We start from the raw sequence: 22,462 nt of genomic DNA, 5'->3' as shown, positions 1-22,462 counted from the left end.
TTTATTTTACTTTGTAAAGTAAATGTTATGTTTTTTAAATATTATATTTACGTAAGTTCACTTTATAAATAACTTTTTTTACATCTAAAAAGTAAATTGCATTTCGATGTAAGTTTTTTACATAATTAAAACCAAAATTACTTTTCAAAGTAATTTATTTTGTGTTACATTTTCAAGTATAAGTAAAAATGCAAATAACTTTTACTTGTAAACATAAATTACTTTTTCAAGCAACAGTTACTTATTTAAAAAACTTAACTTAAGTAATTAAGTTTTAAAAGTTATATAATTAAAGTAAAAAAAACGAATTACTTTTAAATGTAATTAAATTATACATTTTTATATGAATTATGTAAAGTGATTTAGGCTTAAAAGTAATTCGGGTTTTTACATCAAAATAATTAAAAGTGCCTTCCCTAATGTAAAATGGATTGAGATAAACATAAATAAAAGTTTTTTAACCCCAATTGAAAAACATAAGAACATAACATTCAACCAAGTTTGAACATTATGAATTAATAATAAATCTAGAAATAGAATTCTTGGAAGAAAAGTTTACAAATTTGTTATATTTTATTATTTTATTATTTTTAGGCATTTTTATTCTTCTCTTAGTTTCATTGTTTTATTAAAAACATAATTAACTACAATATTTGATTTTTCTCCGTTTGTATATCTTTCATATTTCTTTTTATAGTTACGCACCATTTTTAAACTTTGCCTAATTTATGGTTTTTAATAGTTTATTTTGTCGATAACTCGCAGTACTTCCAAATGTGCCCCATGAAAAATTTCCAATGCTGCCTCAACCCTAGTTTCAAAATATATTCCACGCAATTATTGTAAAAATTTCATGTCATGTTTTCAATTAAACTTTTTATTTATATCGCAGAACATATACCTTTTACTAAAGATGTAAAAAATAATCTTTCCAATTGTCAATATGCTTAAAGTTCATAAGTTTGCGGGGTTTTTTTTAGATTTTGCATTGTTCTAAACTGCCTCTGTCTTAAATTGTCTCCTTCCCTCCTAACTATACTAAAAAAAAAAAAAAAAATGTAACATAAGTAGCATAATCACAAAATAGCCAGGTTTCCATTTCCATGCCTTAAAAATTTTTGATTTTTAAAAAATGTTTTTGCTATCATTTTTCGTTTTCTTTCCCTATAAAGATTCTTTATTTAAGCAAAGAATTTGACTTTAGTTTATTAAACATATAAACGTAAATAATTACTTCTGAAGAGGTTGCCTATCAAAAAATAGCTTATCGTGTGATTAAACACTGTGGTAAATTTTGAAGTTTTACATACTTTAAGCATAATTGCATAATTTACATAATTACTGCATAGTTTACATAATTTCTGGCTAAAACTAGTAAAATCTTAAAAATATTAAGGTTAAGCCCAATTTACTCTGATACTTATACAAAAAAATAAGCTTATAAGTTTACACCCGTTAAATACCCGTCTATAAATGTGTCCTAATTTGCCAATTGAGCATTTATTTTACACCGAGTTCAGCGAAAGGAGATAATAAGTTGATCATTATAGATCTTTAGAAGACAAAGGTTTATTGTTAAGTTCAGATATAGTCAATTTACCTTGTGTTTAATTCTTATCTGAAGTGGTCAATTGATGTTGGTTTTATAGCCTGTGCGTTAATTTGCGCGACATTATTAAAAGTCATATTTTGACATGGGATAAATATATATATCCCATAAACCTTAAAAGGTTAATACTTTAAATAATAAAAAAACAAAAAAAAAACATTTTCCACCAAGAAAGTTGATTCTGCCAACTTCGAAACTAAATTTTTTTGTTTTTTTTTTAACCTAGCTCACATTCACAATAAATATAAGTTTTTTAAATCTTATTCAAGTATTAACTTTTTGCTAAAGTAGTTAAAAGTGGACTGGTTGAGCTTAACCCATATATTAAAACAAATCAGTCGAAAAAAATTTTTAATCTATAAGAATCAAGAAAGTCGAAAAAAAAAAAAGCATAACTGGGAATATTATTCCTCAAGTAAGACTCGAATTTCCTTAAAACTAGAAGTTGTTCTCCAAGTTTTAAATTATTATAGTAACTTTAGAATAATCGTTGTTCAGACAAAAAGACCTTGTTTACTAGATTAAACTGTTAAACCTATGAAGAATGATTTGCGAACATTCTCTCTATATGCGCATGATAAGTTTAATCTACTGTTTGTTCATGGTTGACTTATCAATCACTTTATTGCTGTTTTACTTTTTTTACCATGGCATCGTTAATTGTTTTCTTTCAAAGTTTCTTATTGTGCAAGCTAAAGCAAAACATTGGAGTGCATGCAACATATCAAACTGCAACAGCATACTATACAAAGAACTATCAGCCTAATAAAGTTTCTTATTTTTTCGACTGTTTTTTTTATCAATTTATATACTTGAAACAGTGGGTCATAAACTTGAATTTATTGAAAATTTTAAATTTCAACATGTGTTTAAAATTAGGTGATTATAAAATTTAACACCAATTGTCCGGTTTATGGTTCATAAAGTTTATGGCAATGCATTTAATAAAGTCATTATTTTCCGGGACGCTAGTAGCATGTTCACTAATATGGTTGATTATACAACATTTATTTGTACCACAAGAGCTTCTAAAAAGATGGTTAGTTGAGCGTAGTCAAGATAAAGTTGACTTTCTTCAATTAGAAAGAGATTGGTGCCGAGTTAGAAGTAAAGCCTTTACCTGGCGGGAAATGATTGAGTCTTGTCAAGAAAAATCGTTATTTTTATTGGATCCAAGGTTTATTTTTATATATATGCCGAAGTTAAACTCGTATTGCGTAATAATGCTGCAATCTTGTCTAATCTTTAGACTATATCGGTGAATACTGCTTCAAAGTAAATAAAAATACGTAGTTTAGCATAGAAGTGAATCAGTAACTTTTTTAAAGGTTTTTTATTTAGATATTCTTCAAGCTCCCAATTATCTCGAGTAGGTCAAGTAACTATACGTCCTGCTGGTGAACATACTTTAATTCGTATTGACACATATACAAAATATGGGGTCTTAAAATCATTTGGCGGTGATTCTTTTCGTGTATCATTTTACGGAGCGGACGTGGTATCTGCTGCAGTTTTTGATTTAAAAAATGGTAGCTACGAGGCATTGGCGTTACTACTTACTCCTGGAGAATATAGAGTCGATATCTTTTTAGAATATACTCAATGTAATGGTTTCAAAGACCCACCCACTGACTGGTATTTAAAAGGTGTTTTTTTAAATATAAATAAGCATTTACAAAAAAACCTAACTCAATTTTCTTTTAACTGAAAATTTATAACTGAATCAGTCGTACATTAAAGTCATAATTACAAAGTAAGGTGTAGCGAAATAACAGAAAAATTATGAATTTAGAATTTAAGAATCACTTTCTGATGTCAGAATGTACTTTAGTTAATATTATTATTGTCTCCTAATTTTAATATAAATTAATAAAATTAGATTTTAAGTTGATTCACACAATTGCAAAAAAATCGAAAATCTATATATTAGTGACATATTTTAAAATTTATTTAACAATAGTTAATTGTAATTAATAATTTTCTATGGAGGTCGTTAAAATTAGGAATTTTTTAATATACTTTCATATTTCTCTACTGAAATAAATGAGTTTTCTGAAATTTAAGATTATTATTTAAAATAGTATTTTTCTTAGTGACAGACAAAAATTTTATATGAGTCTAATTTATTCAAATAATTATCTATAAAGTATAGATTTTTACCAAGACTTATTGCAATTGTTAAATTTCCATTTGATTATTCAAGAATCATTTTATTTTTATTTTGTATTAAAAGTGCATTTAACATTGTATAGAATCTCTATTTATAAAATTTCATATGCTTCAGTTGTTTATTTAGAAATAAATTATTAGTAGAAATGTAAAAGCAAAATTTTCTAGCTAAAAAATGAGAACAAGTTTTTATATAAATATTATATAAAAATTTAGATAATATAAGTTTAGATATTTTGTAAAACAAGTAAAGTAAGTGTTAGCAGTTGTAATTATGTATTTTTACTAAGGATAAGAGCATTTGTCACACTTCAAATTTTATTTATTACATTCACATTTTACATAAAGCCAAATTTTACAAGGTGACATTTGACATTGAACATGATCTTTTTACATGAGTAGTGTGCAATATGGGCCTTAAACATTCCTGTTTAGAGGGGAAATGCTAGCTCACCTAAAACCACATTTAAATTGTTCCACAATTAAGGAATTTTGAAATACGGTTTCTAGTAGTTTTGGAAAATGCATTTTTAAGAAACAATTTGAGTGCATTACTAACTGGGATATGATGAGGATCAGTTTTCCCTTCACTCATCTTTATAAGCTCTTCTATATCACCCAAAATTTTTAGATGCTTAGATAATTTTAAAAAGGCATTTCTATCTATCATTTCCTGACTATTTGTACATCTATTCAAAAAAAAAACATAACGAAGTTTTATTCTCGAACATACTTTTTTAAATCTACTTTGGCAAAAAATATAGCTCTTTTTTTAATTTTTTATACAGTCCGCCCCAAACAAATAGCACATGCAATAATTTAGTAATAAAAATAGGTGTATGAATGTATTAAATTTAACGCAATAACTAATACATTTTGAACACAATTTAAAACAAGAAATAAAATACAATAAAATGGAGCAGGTTTTAGAGATTACTAGGCGTAGAAATGTACCTAATAGTCAATCTTCTTATCTTTCTTCATAAAAACCTGAATGCAACGCTTAGGCATGGAGGAAATGAGCTTTTTAAGCAAAGATTAGGGGATTCTGTTTTATATCATCTGGATGGCCATTTTCAGTTCTGTGGCGTTGCTGTATTGTTTTCCATTTGCATACACGTGCAAAGGCAATTAACCCCAAATGTTTACAATTCAGGTTGGCATGTATTCAACAATGCCAACCTGACTGAGTGTGACACCTATCACACTCAGTCGGTTTGCATTGTTGAATGCCAACATTCGACAATATTTCATTGAATCAATGATAATATTTTTTTTGAATCTTAATCTTATGTTGTGAAACTACTATTTTTCCTAGATTAAAATTGCCTTAATTTTTTAATTCAAAATATGGGGTAAGCTACTCATCATAAAAAATGTTGCTGACAAAGAGTTGATTTTTTAAACATATTTGCATAAAATTGTCAACTCGAAATTACAGTTGTTTGCTATTATCTTTTATTTTTGCTTTGCCAAAAAGTTCATTAATATATTAAAGCTTTATTCATGTTTATTATCATAAAATAAAAAATAGTTTAATTATCATAATAATTATCATAATTTATCATAAAATAATATAACAGTTTACAAAAAAATGATTAAAAAAAACTTATTCTGTCTAAAACAAATTGTTATTTGTTTTGTATTTGAATAACTTGAATAATGTAAAAAAAAAAGTCTGGCAGAGGCTTGTTAAATTCAATGTTTTAGCTGCATGAAACCAAATTGCTTCACTTTTAAAACATCTGAAATTCTCTCATTTCATAATAACTTGACTGCGGATTCAGAAAATGAGTTTGTTTGTCAAATTATTATTATTATACTGCAAGGAGTGAACCTCTTGAAACTGAACATGAGTACATGTTCTGCTACAAACAGATCAGGGGTTTAGTGCCGGTCATTGTTTATTATTATATCCTAGTTTGATTGTTCTTTTGGTCAAAATTGCTCTTAAAACTTTCAACACTCTTCTGAAACACTGTCGAATCATCCAAACAATTCCAATGAATGACAACTCTGTAAATGATAAAGTTGGGTTGGCGTGCACAATTTTTTACAATGTTTTTTTTGTGGAACAATAGTTTCTGGTTCGGTATACCAGTTAGGACAGTTAATTTATTCTCAAGTTTGTACTTTTATATGCAATCTGCACACATTCTTGTCAGGGATAACTCCTTCATGTAAAGAGCTTAAGAATATCATAAAAAATCGCTTGGAAAATTTTAAGTGACATACTTTTAGTGCCCAAGGGTGAACTCCATCGACCCCTGGAGCTTTGTTAAGGCCCAAGTTGAATGAACATTTACTAATATCTTTAATAGACAGTATTGGAATCCTTATATTTGCTGATGTATGATTCTCAAAATGTGGCGCCATTACTCATTTGTTTCCTCTACAAATATAGCTTTAAAATAATCATTAAGAATGTTGCTAATAGCTGATCTAGAATTTGATACTGAGCCATCGGGATTAATTCTGTTGCTTATTGACTTTGATGCTACAATATATTTTTCTAATACAAATAATACAAATTTTTTTAATACTCTTTTTACTTCTTTTCGCACTGCTTTATAATTGTTTACGATGGATATAATTTTTGAACGAGTTTGCTGTACTAATATCTGATGATAGTTTATAATATTCTGGCATTGCAAAAAATTTATGTTCAGTTAAAAACAATTTAATGAAACAACAGTTCAATTAACCAACATGGTTCATTTATCATAAAATGACTTTCTCTTATTTCTTTAAAACTACTCTAACCCTTACTACCACTCTACCCTAAACACTACCAATATTTGCATAATTATAATGAACAAGTGGTTAATATAGATGAAATAAGATAATTATTCAAAGGTTGTTGATCATTGATCAGCTTATGATAATATAATTTTTTAGATTATGCAGTAGGTATAAAAATGAAAATTAAACTTTAGTTTTAAATCTTATAGTTAATTTCTTTTAATAAAACTTTATTTTGCTTTTATTGTTTCAAACAATAAAAGCATAAAATAGTTTTCAAATACGGAAAACATATTTTTATTGATTTCAAAGCAATGCTTTTTTCTCTAGTCATAAACTTGTGATATATCTTTTTATTCAGACAGTCATAAACTTGTGGTATATATTTTTATTCAGATAGTAAATAAAATGTTAACAAAGCATTTTTATTTCAAACGATTGTTATGGTTGCAAACTATGTTTAATGCACAAATCAAAAACATTCAGTATTTTTGATAATTTAGTTGTAAATATAGTAATTTTAATAACCCTAACTTCTTCTTTTTTTTTGATTTAATTGTAAGTTTTTGATATTAATTTTAACTGGTCAGGTTGGATTTTTGAAAATCAAACTATCATTTTTACAAAAAAAATGGCTGGTCATTGATTGTTATCTGCCCATTATTTTAAATGCTGTGGTTATTAAGTGAATTAAAAAATGATCAAAATTGTATATTAAAATTGTATTATATACAAAATATGTATGTTTAAGAACTATAGTTTTTATAATTAGCTATAACTATTGATATATTCTCTTGTATTTCAGCTCATTGCAGTCGAAATAGTAGCAACACAATTGTCCCTGATTATATATCATCATCACAAACTAAATATATAAATGAGTTAGTTTCGCCAGGATTTCGCATAAATGTTCCTGAAACTAGATACAATTTAGAAGGTAAGCTGTGATAAAACTGGTTGTCAATTTTTAACAATTTAATAGATAAAGTTTGTAGAGATGTATTTTGTTTAAGTTTTTCAAATTTGTTTTTGTAAAAAGAGTTACAAATGGTAGTACGAAAAAGTGAATGTGGATTTTCATGCAAAAAAATCTGGGACGGGTATGGTGTCTGGTCAAAGGATGGAAGTACATGGAAACCTTACAAAAAGTTAGCAAGTACAAAAATAATTCTTGGATTTTTGTTTATAAATTTATAATAAGTTTTATTTTAATAGAAGTCATTTATTATTTTGGTATTTGATGTAGTAAATATGGTTTTCATGATTAAGGTGCTTCACTTAAGGAGAAAAAAGAAAAACAACGTCAAAAATGGAATATTTTGTGGATATATGGAGACTCAATCAGCTACTATTTTCACTATAGATTACAGAAAACACATCTTTGCAAAAAAGTTTTCAACATTTGTGGAAACACGTATAATTGGATTTATCCAAAAACTCTTTATGAAATGGTAAACATGTTATTTATTAGCTATACTTGATTTATTATGAGTAGACCATTTGCAAAATAAATGCAAATTTACAATATAATACAATGTATCAACAATGTATGTTCAAATAAAAATAATCACATTTTTAGCGACATTTTTGTGAAGACTTTGAAGTTGATGTTGGAAAAATTCTCAAATTCTTCCGCGATGTTATTTTAAATAAGAAAATGGACAAAGACAGTGTGTTGATATTTAATCTTGGCGCACATTTTGTAAAGGTATGATCTTGATTTAAATGTATCAACATTTTTTAATACATTTAAATCATTTACAGTAATCAATTTTACGAAATTAATGTTTTTATTTTTGTAATCAATCAAATATTTGAAGTCAATTTTACAGGACTCACTAATCCCTTTAAATCTGCTGCATTCTTTTTTCTTTTTTTCAACTAATTCCGCTATTAAGGGAATTACTAGATAAGAATAGTGTTAAAGAGCAAGGAAACCATTGACAAAAGACTTAAAAAGTTAAAGGTTTGACAAGTCAGGACAATATAACGATGGGAGAGAGTTCCAAAGCATTAAAGTGTAGTGAAAAAACTAGATAAATAAAAGTTTTTAGAGCATGAAGGAACAGATATAGTAAAAAGATGTGGCTTTGCAAAATGATGAATCAAGGGAAAATGAGTTTTGCTTGATGGAACTAAAGATGATACCGCCTTTGAGTAGTGACCATGATATTATTACATTAGTATTTGTAGAAAAGAGAAATAAATAAAACTTTATGACGATGTGAGAATGGCTCAAGCTAGTTAGCAACTGGAGTTGGTATTTGATTATCATTACATTCATGATCATGATTATCATTATTATCATCATCATAATCATCATAATCATCATCTTTATCATCATCTTTATCATCATCATCATCATCATCATCATCATTGGGCTTTAGCCTTCCTCTTTTATGGTGTTTCTCTAATCATGTTCAATGCTCAAATGAGCTATTATCTCTAATACAATAAAACAAAGTTTGTTCTTGCTTGGCTTCTTATTCAAGTTGCATCCTTTTACTGTATCTGTTCCTTCATGCTATAAAAACTTTTATCAATCCAATTTTTTTTCTTTGCACATCAAAAAAACCTTGCACACCAAAAAACCCATTTTCATGTTTTCCTTTTTTATACAACTTACAACTTTTTAAGTCTTCAGTTAACCGTTTCCTAGCTTTTTAACCTATCCTCTATTTTAAAGTAATTTATAACTTAATAGCGGTTGCTTGCAACTTTGTTGGAAGAAAATTAGAGTTTAAAAACATATAAATAAATGTCATTATTTAATAAATAGTATATAAAATTAAAATATATTAAGTATTATAAATTTTTTTCTAGCCTCGGCTATCAACCCCTGCTGAATCTTATAATTTTGCCAGTTGGGTTGGCTCTATATAGAAGCTTGAGCCTCTGTCACACTGTTGTAAGGTTGGATCTCTTTTTTCTATTTACAAATGGTTACCATGGTTATTCTATATTTAACTATCATCTTTGATTTCACCCTACAAAAACACAATTTTTTGTGAATCATTTTTTAGCAAAATTCTTTTACTGTAACTATTTTTTGATGCTCAAAAAACCTTTACCACGGTTTATTCTTTAAAAATCAGTAATTTAGAATTCTCTTCATATATTCCAAGCTCATACAGAATAGAAAAGCAGAGGAGGCATTTCTTACAACACAAAAAGATGCTTTATTAAGTTTTGTAACTCATGAGCTGCCAACACATTCAGCAACATCAAATTAAGATGCTCAGAATGAAGAGGATACACAACTATTTTCCCAATCGCCAACATGTGGTCAAAGTAGTCAGATAACTTTAGATGAACAATGTTTTATAAGAATCAGTTGTAAAAATCACGTTTAGTCTGAAAACTGTTAGTTATCAAATATTAGCATCATACAGTTAAATTAAGTGGCTGAAGATGCCATTTCCACCATTTAATCCACTGGACTGGCAAAACAAATTAAAAACTTACCATTTTTGTTTACTTTAGCCATCTGGTATAATTTATTGTCTCAAATCAATATCATCAGCAAATTAATACAATAGAAAAACATTTAATTTGAGATTGCACTAGAATGTATAAAAAATGCAATTGAGTTTATAAAAAAATACCAAGAAAATGGATTTGTATCTGCTCAAATTTCAGCCAGAGAATTGGCTCAGGAGTTAGAAACTAAACCTAATAAAATCACATTTCCAACTGTTGCATTCTAGATTAATCATTGACAGATCCAAAAGAAAAATATTGAGTTGAATTTTTTAATATTTTGTTAGTTAAAGCAGTTATGTCATTAACTATAAGTTTTGAGCAATTGTAATGTCACTTTGGTCTCTTTGAATTTATGCACAATATCAAAAAAAATTTCAGAGTTACACCTAAGTGATTTGATGAAGTGTTGTGTTGATCTAAATATTGTGTTCACTGATACATTTGGTTCAGATATTGATTCCAATCACTGTTGCATCTTAGCTAAGTAAATTTTTTAAGTTAAAATTAATCAAAATCTGTTTGAGAACAACTATGACGCAAGAATGCATAAACAGTCTGGCAATGGTATCTATAAAACAAGATATCGTCCAGTTTTAGCATTATTCATAATTGATTCAAGACTTTGCTGTCATGAAAGTATGAAGTGAAATGTGAAATAAGCTGGTGGAAAAAACTTGACTTTTACAAAATCTTGAACATACAACGTACATTAAATGTATTAAGAATCACAACTAGGTTAATAATTTTTTGGTTCAATATATAGAATATTTTGCCTCTGGCAAAGTGAGGAATAAACTTTTGCCCAGCAACCCATCTCTGACCTTGTTGCAACTAATCTCTTACCTTGTTGCAACCCAGCAACTCATCTCTTACCTTGTTGCACTTCTTTTCACTTAGCAATATATATTTTTTATTTTTATTTGGGCCACTAAGATCACTTTGCTTCTAATTACCTAAAGCCAGCTCTGATTTTGACTTAAGCTGTAATTTAAAACTATAGTTTTAACTATTTTAAACTCCCAGCAAACAACAATTTTATTAGATGTAATTATGAGAGGTATTATGTTAAAAAAAAAGAAATTACAAAATAAAGATACAATTTTTTACTAATGAAACCCCCTTACCACAAGTTAATTATGAATTAAAAGTTATCACTTTTTCTCTAAAAATGACAACTTAGAGCATCTTTAAAAAAGCAGCAGATTATCTAAAAATTAGCTGTAAAAAAACCCTTTTTCAGGTCAGGTTATCCTGCTACTGGTAACATGTAACATAGTACAACCTTCATCATCTCCTGCTGCCTTGTAGGATATGCTTTTTTAGGCAAAGGCTAGGAGAAGTCTGACTTAAAACACTCTCTGCCTTGTGGCTCTTGGTTGAGTAAAGGCTAGAGATGATGTCTCAATAAAAACACTCATCTTGGGCGGACATTAAATGCATCTGGCTACTGTCTTGTAGAAAGCCTCCTAGGCAAAGACTTAAGGGGTAAACAGATTCCATCTGTTGACCCACTTTTTCATCTATTAGGCTGGCACAAATGTGTTTATAATGCATTGTGTCCAGTTTAGGATGTTAAATGCTGGATCTTCTTGACTCAAAGCATGGGTTTTGCTGGTGTCTCCATTTTTATGATTAGGCAACTCATTCTATTATCTCTTAATGAGGGTACAGCTCTAAAACTCAGTTTCATGGTTCTGAGGCTGGCTGGTAGTTACTTTTCCTGAACTCTGTGGCAGCTCTCAGAGAGACTGATTCCATCAACAGCTGAAAAATATCAAAGTATTAACAGTGCCATGTTGGGCATGGATGGTGTCCCTGTTTGTACTTTTGGTGTGCATTGCCGAGGCCACATTTGGAGCCCTTTGTTATGGCTTAGGGTTTATTAATAGTAATGAGGCAATTGCTTGGACTATTAAACAGTGTACTGAGTACTATCTATGCTTTGAGTCAAGTTTTTTAACAAATTTAAAAATGACTAAACCCCCAAAAACTATAAAACACAAAAGACTATCATCATCACCAAGTTCTCTAAACCTATCATTCACTAATATTCGTGGTCTCTGAAGTAACCTTTCTACTGTTGAGTCTTATCTCTTGCAAAGTTCACCAGACCTACTTGCTCTTTGTAAGACTAATTTGAGTTGCTGTTTCATCTTGTGATCTTAGTGTTGATGGTTATCTTCCTTTAATTCGTAAAGACTCCAATAGTCACATGCTTGGCCTGGCATTGATATTCGTAAGAATTTGTCGTGAAACTAGGTTTGAATCCACAGACTATTCTTTTATGTGCTTTCATTTAGCACCACTTCAGTCTATTGCCCTTCTCTTTGTTATATATCGCTCTCTTTCATTTCAAGACTGCACTCTTTTCGATGTTATTTCTGATCATATTGACCAAGCCCTCTCTCTTTATTCATCAGCCTATATTGTTGTTGTCGGTGACTTTAATGCTCATTACACTAAATAGCTTGGTTCTAGTGTCAGTGACTCTGCAGGCATTAAAGCCCACAACCTTTGCCTTTCTCAATCCCTAACTCAAATAGTCAACTTTCCAACTCGCTTTCCTGACAACCTGAATCATTTACCTTCTCTACTCGACTTATATCTTGTTTCTGATCCTAGTCAGTGCTCAGTTTCTCCACATTCACCCTTAGGTGTTTCTGATCACAGTTTGATCTCTCTAAAACTAATATCTCATTCTTCTTCATCACCTGATTTCCCCTTTTATCGTACCTCTTACAACTACCTTAAAGCTGACTGGGACTCTTTCCGTGATTTTCTTCATGATGGCCCTTGGGTAGAAATCTTTTGTCTTCCTGTCGACAAATGTGCTTCTTACATAACTTTGTGGATTCAGGCAAGCCTCACTCTCCTCCATGGTTTTCCTCACATTGTGCTGCCAATCGAAACCGTTACTTCCATATCTGTCAGCAAAACAATTCTCCAGAAAACAGACGTCTGTTTATTACTGCTAGAAACCACTGTAAAAAGGTTTTGTCTAACGCCAAAGCCCGCTATTCTCAGGTCATGAAATCTTGTATCTCATTTAAAAATTAGGCTTAGACTTCTGGAGAATCTTTAATAGTATCAATAATATGGGCAAATCTGTAATTCCACCTCCCTTGTATGGTACAGACTTTGTTACCTCACCTAAAGACAAAGCTGAATTGTTTGCTAAAAACTTTTCATCAATATCATCTCTTGATTCCGCTAGTTGCGTTCTACCTGATATTGCCAACAAATAGGTTGATCCATTGCTTGGCATTCGTATCACTCCCGCTTCTGTATCTAAAGTGATTTCCTGCTCAGACTCTTCTACAGCTTGTGGCCCAGATAACATATTTGTTACATGGCATGCAGAAATGTTTTCTGGAGCTGTTGTCTATACTCTCAAAACTATTTAACAAGTGCTTATCAGAGACTTGTTTTCCAGCCTGCTGGAAAGCGGCATCTGTTATTTCTATCTTTATAAATTCTGGAGAGCGATCTGATTCGTCTAACTACCGTCCTATTAGTCTTCTTCTTATCATAAGCAATGTTTTTGAATCTTTAATTAACAAACACTTAATTTCTCATCTTGAATCTAATAACTTACTTTCTGACCATCAATATGGATTTCGATCTTCTTGTTCTACAGCTGATTTGCTAACAGTAATAACCGATAGATTTTATCGTGCATTAGATAAAGGTGAAAAGGCCATCGCTCTTGACATTTCAAAAGCTTTTGATAAAGTTAGGCATGCTGGTCTTCTTCATATGCTTTCTTCTTATGATGTATCTGGCAACATCTTTAAGATTATTAAATCCTTCCTTTCCAATCATATTATAAAAGTTGTCCTCGATGGACAGCACTCTTTTTCTTATTCTGTATCTTCAGGGGTTCCTCAAGGTTCTATCCTTGGCCCTATACTCTTTTTAATTTACATTAATAATCTTCCAGATATTCTAATATCTGAGGTGGCATTGTTTGCTGACAATACTAGCATTTATTCTTGTCGTGTTAAGAAGCTAACACTCTCTGATTGCTTAGGGTGAGCATTTGAGCTTGACAAGGATCTCACTTCTGCTACAGCATGGGGCTCAGAGTGGCTGGTGAATTTCAATACAGATAAAACTCTTTTTTAAATTATAACGATTGGCTGAAAAAAATAAAAATTTTTTTTAGCCAATCGTTATAATTTAGATCTTCCTTATAATTTAGATCTTTCTATATTTATGAATGGTAATGTACTCGATGAGTCATCCACTCTTCATCTTCTAGGATTAACTCTTCCGATCTTTTTTGGAAAAAAATAAACATCTGCTAAGGTTGCATCTCTTTATTGAGCTTAACACTTTCTTACTTTGGATTCTATTCTCTATCTCTATAAATCTCAAATCCAGCCTTGTATGGAATCCTGTTGCCATATATGGGGCGGATCTTCTAATGATGTCCTTTCTCTTTTAGACAAGGTGCAAAAATGCATTGTAAACATAGTTAGGCCTGCTCTTGTATCCAACCTCCAACTATTATCACATCGTCGAAATGTTGCTTCACTTTCTCTTTTCTACAGATACTATTATGGGCACTGCTCTAAAGAGCTAGCGTCTCTTGTGCCATCTACTAAAATTCATTCTTGTGTTACTCGTCATTCAATTAAGTCTCATCCTTTTTCTATGACCGTTCCTAAGTGGTCCAAAAACTCTTATTCGTCTAGTTTTTTTCCTCGAACATCAGTTTTTGTAATTTGCTTCCTTCATCTTTCTTTCCTGATTCATAAAATTTGCGATCCTTTAAATCATCTGTCAATCGTTATCTTGCTCTACAATCTTTATCTTTTTTCTTCCAGTAACTTCCAACTTTAATTAGTGGTTGGTTGCAGCCTTGTTGGAAGCGAAGATGTTTAAAAAAAAATATATATATATATATATAAATTAGTAAAAAACACTTATCTAACTTTTTCTTCTACTTGAAGTTTCACCATTGCTGGATCATCAGGAAGAGTTTATATATATATATATATATATATATATATATATATATATATATATATATATATATATATATATATATATATATATATATATATACACGTTTAAATGACAAAAAACTATAGTTTTAATGCAATTAAATCTATAATATTTTTTCATAAAATGATAAAATAAGTAATGTTTTGAAATAATAGTTTCAAAAATAATAATTTTTGAAATTTTTATTGTATTTTGTTATATATTTAAAATAACAATATAAAAGTTCAACATGATGAAGGTTATTTTGAATTTATTTAGAATACTTCGTTTCGAAAATACAAAGAAATTATTGATGGACTAATAGAGGAGCTCCATCATTTTAAGGGAAGAGCCATCTGGAAAAGTACTACAGCTATTCATCAGCAAGATAAGTCTGGTAATGAAGTTATGGGAGCATTTAGAAGATATCTTACAAACCAGGTAAATGTGCTTTTTTTTTTTTTTTTAAATTGAACAAAAATTTCTTAAAATAATTTAAAAATAGTTTGAAAAGCTTTTATATTTAAAAGGTTTTCATTCTATTTAGATTTTATTTGCAATAACTTTATCAGATACCAATGAAATTACCAGAGGTCATATTTAGATCTGACAAAATGATTTTTTTATCGGGGCCTTAATGTGTGGCCTATGTCCCTACCCATGTCAAATCTAATGAAACTTTAAATAAGAAATTATTTTCTATAAATTTAACTATATTTATATAAAATATAACTACAGAAAGTTGTATTTAAATATCACTTTCTCTCTACTTTTCTGTTTTTATGGTTGCTTATGAAGTTTTATGCTGATTCAGAATTGTGCAGAATCTATTGTTCTATTTTTTAACTTGTGAATTTATGACCAAAGTATTTTTAAAAATCTGTATTACTTAAATACAACTTATTAAGGCACAAAAATATTTACATTAAAATAATAAAAATAATAATAATGAAATGATAAAAATAATAATAGTAATAAAAATAATAAATAATTTGCACTAATTATGGTTTATTTAATTTACGTAGTGTTTGATATATCTTTAATATTTTTAAAATACTTTAAAAAAATGTTCCAACAAACTCCAATTTCAAGGCTAGTTTGAATAAATAGTTTAAAACATGAAATTATAAAATACTGCATGTTTAATAATAATAAACTTTTACATAAAATAAGATTACAAGTAAAATAAAATATTGTTTATATTTGTGTTCATAAAATACATAAATTTAAACAAATTGCACTGCAGTCATCAGCACAGAAGAAACAGATAAATTCAGCAACGTGTTAATCTATTCTGAACATGCTTCATAAACCCAAAAGGGAATACATAGACTAGTGTATGCTTTTTACTGTTTTTACGTTTTTATAAGTTTCCTTTTTAAAATGTTGTCCTTTTTTTAGCATTGACATTTTTTGGTGTAACTTTTGTAAGTTTTCCTTTCCATTTTCTAGGCCAGTTTTTTATGTGACTTGATTTGGTGTTAAAATGTTGACATATTGGCTTGGTTTCAATATGTCAACTATTTTGACACCAAACTCAGTGTCAAAATGCTGAATAATAGCTGATTGCATTTAAATTCTTCAAAAATTTCTTGACATTTTTGCTGCACCTGCTGAAAAAGATTTGAAAGTTCCTTGAGTTAAAGGTTTGATATGTTTTATCTGGTTCCACATCTGAATGAAGGCATTATTCATTATTCTTATTATTCATTAATTAATAACTTTTTGTTATTATATACACACTAGTCCGAAATGGCTCAAAACTTGAACTTGAGTTTCCAAAGAAACCCTTTGGGGGGATTAAAGTACACATGCTCCCATTTCAAAAAATGCATAAATTGAAATCAAACTATTTCGTCCGAGAAAGAAAATTGATTTTGAATTTTTAACATTTTATGAAAAAGTTCCGGTTGACATAATTATTGCAAAAAATTTTGACTCATTCTAAACTGGAAATACCATCCAAATGTTTTAATGTGTAGCATATTTGAGTGTTTAAAAAATTAACTTTTATGTTATTGTGTTTAAAAGTTTATAAAAATCTTTCTTTTTATTAAGATTTTCACTCATTCCTAAAAAATCTAGTATAAGAATATTAATATTCAAAGATCCTAAATTTTCAATGTATATTTCTAAACACCTTCTTTGTAAGTTCAAAGTATAAGTAATAATAACAGGACAGAAATAATGCTATTTGAATTAAGCTAAAAATGCTAAATTTGTAGTTTGCACAATGTCATAATAAGGGTAGCAATCTGGCAAAATGTTTTTTTCTCTTTTTTCGGGAAAAGGTATTGACCCTTAGTTGCTTTGGTATATGAATTGTGTCAAGTCAAGTTATTTCATTAAAAATGCCTAACTCAGCTAAATCCCATGATGGTTGCAGAAAAACTGTTTGTTTTCTTTGTATGAGAAAGTCTGAAAGAGTTTTAACCTCCTTGATTGAGCGAGTCAAAGAAATATTTTCTGATGAAATTGATCAAAGGGTTCCCTTAGGAGTTTGTGATTGCTGCAGAGTTAACCTTCAAAAAAGGCACAATGGCAAAAATGTGACACTTCCAAGTCTTTTTAATTTTGACCAAATTGAAACCCGTCTCTCAACAAGAGGCCAGGACTGTGATTGTCTCATTTGCAAAATTGGCCACCTCAAGCTAAATGAGAGACACTCCTTGGAAACATCAACCTTTCCATCATCATCATTAAAATCTGAGAAAAGATGTTCGGACTGCTTAACAATCGTTAGAAGAGGTTTTCCACACACTTGCAGTAAATCTACCTTCAGGGAGAATATGAAGCTGCTTGCATCTAAAGATTTGAAGGTTGGAGAGCAAATTGCATCATCTGTAATTCTTTCAAAAGATGTATCTCCCCATAGAACCATCAAAATAAGAAGATCTGGGGGTGGAAGACCATTGCCTATAACACAAGGTATTGTTTTGGAAGATTTATTTTACTTTTTATAATACAGATATATTTGTAGTTTCACCTATGAATTTAAACAAAAACTAATATGATTTTTTATCAACTTCCCATGGACAAGTCTTTGTTTAAAGGAATACAATAATACTTACCTTTGTACCAAATTGATGAAAAGTAAAAGAAAATTCTACATAGAATGGACTATTTTATTTTTTTCACTTCTACTACGTTTTTAGGCCCTGCATGTCAAAAGGAACTCTTCGAAAAAGAATCTGAGTTGACTGCCCAAGATTTAGTGCAGTGCAATCTAACACAGGATTGTCAAATACAGGAATTAAAAAACTTGCTACAACTCTCAATCAAATGTCAAAATCCAAAATAGTTGAGACCAACTTTCGTGAGAAGTTCTCTTAACTTGGTAAGCAGCTTTCTGATCACTTCACCCAAACAACAATTGATGTTTATCATGATCAGAATAAAATCAGTCATCAAACAGTTGTCCACTGCAAAGAACTATCTGCATTTACAGATGAAATTTTGAAGAGAAGACAAGTTTTTAGATGGAGGTGGTGGTTTTCTTAAAATCATTCTTGGAATCCAGGAGGATCTATCATCTCAACCACTCTGTCCACCTAAAAGAAAGTTATTGACATCTGAGCTTGGAAAGGACAGTAGTGTTAAACATCAGTTTCTTGTAGCCATTGCTGAAGATGTTCCAGAAAATTATGAAAATCTGAGAACAATCCTGAACCTAATTATACCAAACAATGTGAACTACTTTGTTTCATGTGACGTGAAAGTAGCTAACATCCTGTGTGGATTGCAGTCACATGCTAGTACCCATCCATGCACATGGTGTGATATAGACTCCAAGAATCTGTCCTTCAAAGGCAATCTTCGCACTTTTGGAATACTAGGGAAGTGTTTCAAAGCCTTTGAAAATGCTAAAAAGGATCTAAAAAAAGCAAAGCAGTTCAAAAATGTCATTCTTTATCTCTGTGGAAGATAGAATGCTTGTCTTAGACGTTATTCCTCCAATCGAACTTCATCTACTCCTGGGTGTTGTTAATCACCTCTACAAAGCACTGAGGGACCGCTAGTCAAAGGCTGATGAGTGGCCATCAGCTCTTCACATCAAATGTCAGCCTTTTCAGGGAGGTCGATTTGCTGGGAATGAGTGTCACAAACTTTTGAAAAATATTGATGTATTGCAACAGCTTGCTGAGAAAAATTGCGCTTTTGAAACATTTCCCATCATTGACACATTCAGGAAATTTGATTCTGTTGTGACAGCTTGCTTTGGCAATGCACTGGATGAAAGCAATATTGATAAAATCAACAGCTTTAAAAGCTCCTATCTTCAACTTACAATGGTCAGTGTCACTCCAAAGGTTCATTCTGTTTTTTATCACATTCAAGACTTTGTTGCTCAGAAAAAAGAGTCTTTGGGGGGTTACAATGAACAAGCAACTGAGTCTATTCTTCACAGCTTCAGTGTTCATTGGATTAGATTCAAAAACCCTTCTCGTCACCCAGAATATGGAATGAAATTGAAAGTATCAGTGGTCGAATTTAACAGCAAACATTTGTAGAATGTAAAAAGAAATAATCAATGTGATTTTTATTTGTTTGGAAGATCAAATGTGAATTAAAATTGTTCAGTGTTTATCATTTTAACTTAATTGTGATAAAATAGACTCAATATTATGAATATTCTGCTTTTTTTATATTCAAACAAAATTTCTACAACTACCACTTAGTAAACTAATGTTTTTTTTAAACTAAGGATTTTCCTAAACCCATACACATAATAACGGAATGTTCCAGCACACAAATATGCTACATATAGAAACATTTGGATGGTATTCCCAGTTAAGAATGAGTCAAAATCATTTTTTTCAATAATTATGTCAACCGGAACTTCTTCATAAAATGTTAAAAATTCAAAATCAATTTTCTTTCTCGGACGAAATAGTTTGATTTCAATTTATGCATTTTTTGAAATAGGAACATGTGTACTTTAATCCCCCCAAAGGGTTTCTTTGGAAACTCAAGTTCAAGTTTTGAGCCATTTCGGACTAGTGTGTATAATGAATAATTATTATTATTATATAATGAATAATTATAACAATTTAATAACAAAAAATAATCTTTGAGCATTAATAGGATAAATGCAATTGATGTCTAAAAACACTTGGTACCTAAATGTTCCAACAAAAACACCTGTTACCCAAATGTTCCAACAAAAACTCCCATTACCTAAATGTTCCAACTAAACTTAATTGCAATTTTCCAATATACTTTCATTTAACCAGTGCATTCTTAAACATTTGAATTCAGAAACCCACAAAATGCACAAAGCTTTATTAAAAGCATATCAAAAAAAGGCCCTTGTCAAGTTCTAATTGTTATCTAAATGCTTTATTAAAATGCAAGATTAATAATACAAAAATTACAAAAAATTCTCCAGAATCTTGAGCAAAAACTTAATTGTCACAATTTATTTTTTTAAACAACAAAATAAGATATAGTTTAGGTTTTAAAACAAGTTCTTGATTTATTTATTTTTTTGTTATGTTTTGTTTGTTTTAGAGGTATTTTTGTTTTTTTTAAATCAAATTTTAAACATAATATTCAAGTTTTTTAGTCTCTAATGATTTAAGGAAATTGAATAAAGTGCAAAGTTAATTCTCCAGTACAGTTGGTTCTTTAGGAGATACGCTCTAGTGCAGAGATCTAGGGTATTTTTTGTAAAGATTTTGTAGAAATCTGATCTGGAGCATCAAAGATGAAAGAAAGATTTCTTTTACAATAGTTAGAAGAAATTATCCTTTCTTTCTGCTTGGTGTAGTTAAGGTGATTTACAAATTATTTGCAGTCACATGCTAGTACCCATCCATGCACATGGTGTGATATAGACTCCAAGAATCTGTCCTTCAAAGGCAATCTTCGCACTTTTGGAATACTAGGGAAGTGTTAATTCTTTTATTTGGAACTAGCATGGTTTTATTAGTGTATTATGTCCAAACAAGAGCTTTAAATGGTATAATTTTTTTTTGCTTCAGGTTTTTTTAATATTTAAAGAAACTTTTCTTTTTTTATATATAGTTTTCAAAACCTTTTTACTACCCGTAATAGTGAATCTAAAGAACACCATTTTGGAGTCTTTAGATCAGTTCCGCTCATCAGCGTTAACATGAATTTAAGTTAAAATCTTTTGAAAAAGTTCCTTTTGTTACTAATGATCCTAGTTCTAATCGGTTCTGACGTACAGTATGCAAAAAAAATAATCATACACTTAAAAAAAAATCATAATTTTAAAGATTGCATCAAATAAATGAGTCGTCCGTTAAAATATTTGAAATTTTTTTTTAGATATCTTATCAAGTATTATTTTAAGAATTTATTTGTGTATTGGTGAAATAATTGCTTTTCATACCTATTGAATTTTAAACAAATGATCTAATGATGCATAAAATTAATTGCAAAAAAAAAAATCATACAGTTCAAAAATAATGTCAAATTGATCAAACTTCATAGAAATTAATATCAAGTGGGGTTTTTGGCCTTGATGGTCTCAGCTATGCGGTTTGGTATTGAGTTGACCAAATTTTGAGTCTCTTCTATTGTTCTATTATCTTATGCGCTCATTATAGCTTCTTTCAAGTCATCTTTGCGTCTAAATGCTTGGCTACCGATTTTTCTGTCCAAAATTTACCATAAATTTTCTATTCGATTTAAGTCTGGACTTTGAGATGGCCATTCCAAAACATTAATGTTATTTGTGTCAAAGTATACCTTCGTTTTCTTAGCAGTATGTTTTAGATCGTTATCCTGCTGTAGTATAAAATCGTTTCCCATTCTCAATTTTTTAGTAGATGGTTGCAAGTTGGCTTTAGAATTTCACAATGCATTGAAGCATCCATTTTTTCATCAATAAATATCAATTTCCCCACTTCTTTCCAAATCATACTATCCCAAACCATCACATTTCTTCCTCCATGCTTTACACTACCTCGCAAACAACCTAATTTATATGCTTCTTCTTTTTTCGCCACATTTTCTGAATTCCATCCGATGGACGAGGTTGTATTTTGACTCATCTGACCACAAAATATTTTTCCAATAAGATATCGGCATTTTTTCATGCCTCTTTGCAAATTCTAATCGATGTTTTTTTCGAACTACTCTACCTCTTCATCTTTGTCTTTTCTAATACGATTTCTAATTGTTTGAGGGGTTACTGTGATATTGTGATCTTCTTGAACTTTTAAAGCTAATTTAGCTGCCGAAACAAATCTATTTTTCTTCACATTAATGATGATATTACAATGAATTGCACTGGTGGTCTTGCGTTTTCATCCTCTGCCAGCCACACTAGCAACGGTTCCAATCAGATTATGCTTCTTTACAATTGAGGACACTGTCGTAAAAAGAATTCCTGTTTTTTTTTTTGATCTGACGGTAGGATTTTCCTTGATTTTTCAAATCAACTACGAGGCTTTGTTGATGTAAAGGTAAATGCTGTTTTCTTGATGCCATTTTGCTGAA

At 29.7% G+C, this 22,462-nt stretch overlaps 1 protein-coding gene across 1 annotated transcript in view; it reads left to right on the top strand.

Annotated features, from left to right (window-relative positions):
- Positions 1 to 2,231: 2,231 nt before the first annotated feature.
- Positions 2,232 to 22,462, top strand: part of LOC101240934 (uncharacterized) — a 21,841-nt gene continuing 1,610 nt past the window's right edge. The window contains exons 1-7 of the mRNA XM_065809951.1: positions 2,232 to 2,786; positions 2,951 to 3,255; positions 7,326 to 7,457; positions 7,560 to 7,676; positions 7,790 to 7,971; positions 8,100 to 8,228; positions 15,272 to 15,433. Coding sequence (XP_065666023.1) covers positions 2,539 to 2,786; positions 2,951 to 3,255; positions 7,326 to 7,457; positions 7,560 to 7,676; positions 7,790 to 7,971; positions 8,100 to 8,228; positions 15,272 to 15,433 — 1,275 coding nt within the window. The 5' untranslated portion in view covers positions 2,232 to 2,538. The remainder of the gene's footprint in view (positions 2,787 to 2,950; positions 3,256 to 7,325; positions 7,458 to 7,559; positions 7,677 to 7,789; positions 7,972 to 8,099; positions 8,229 to 15,271; positions 15,434 to 22,462) is intronic.

Source organism: Hydra vulgaris, chromosome 11, assembly GCF_038396675.1.
Source record: "Hydra vulgaris chromosome 11, alternate assembly HydraT2T_AEP".
NCBI lineage: Eukaryota > Metazoa > Cnidaria > Hydrozoa > Anthoathecata > Hydridae > Hydra > Hydra vulgaris.
Note: the sequence above shows the minus strand (reverse complement) of the source record. Positions and strands in the feature narration are given on the sequence as shown.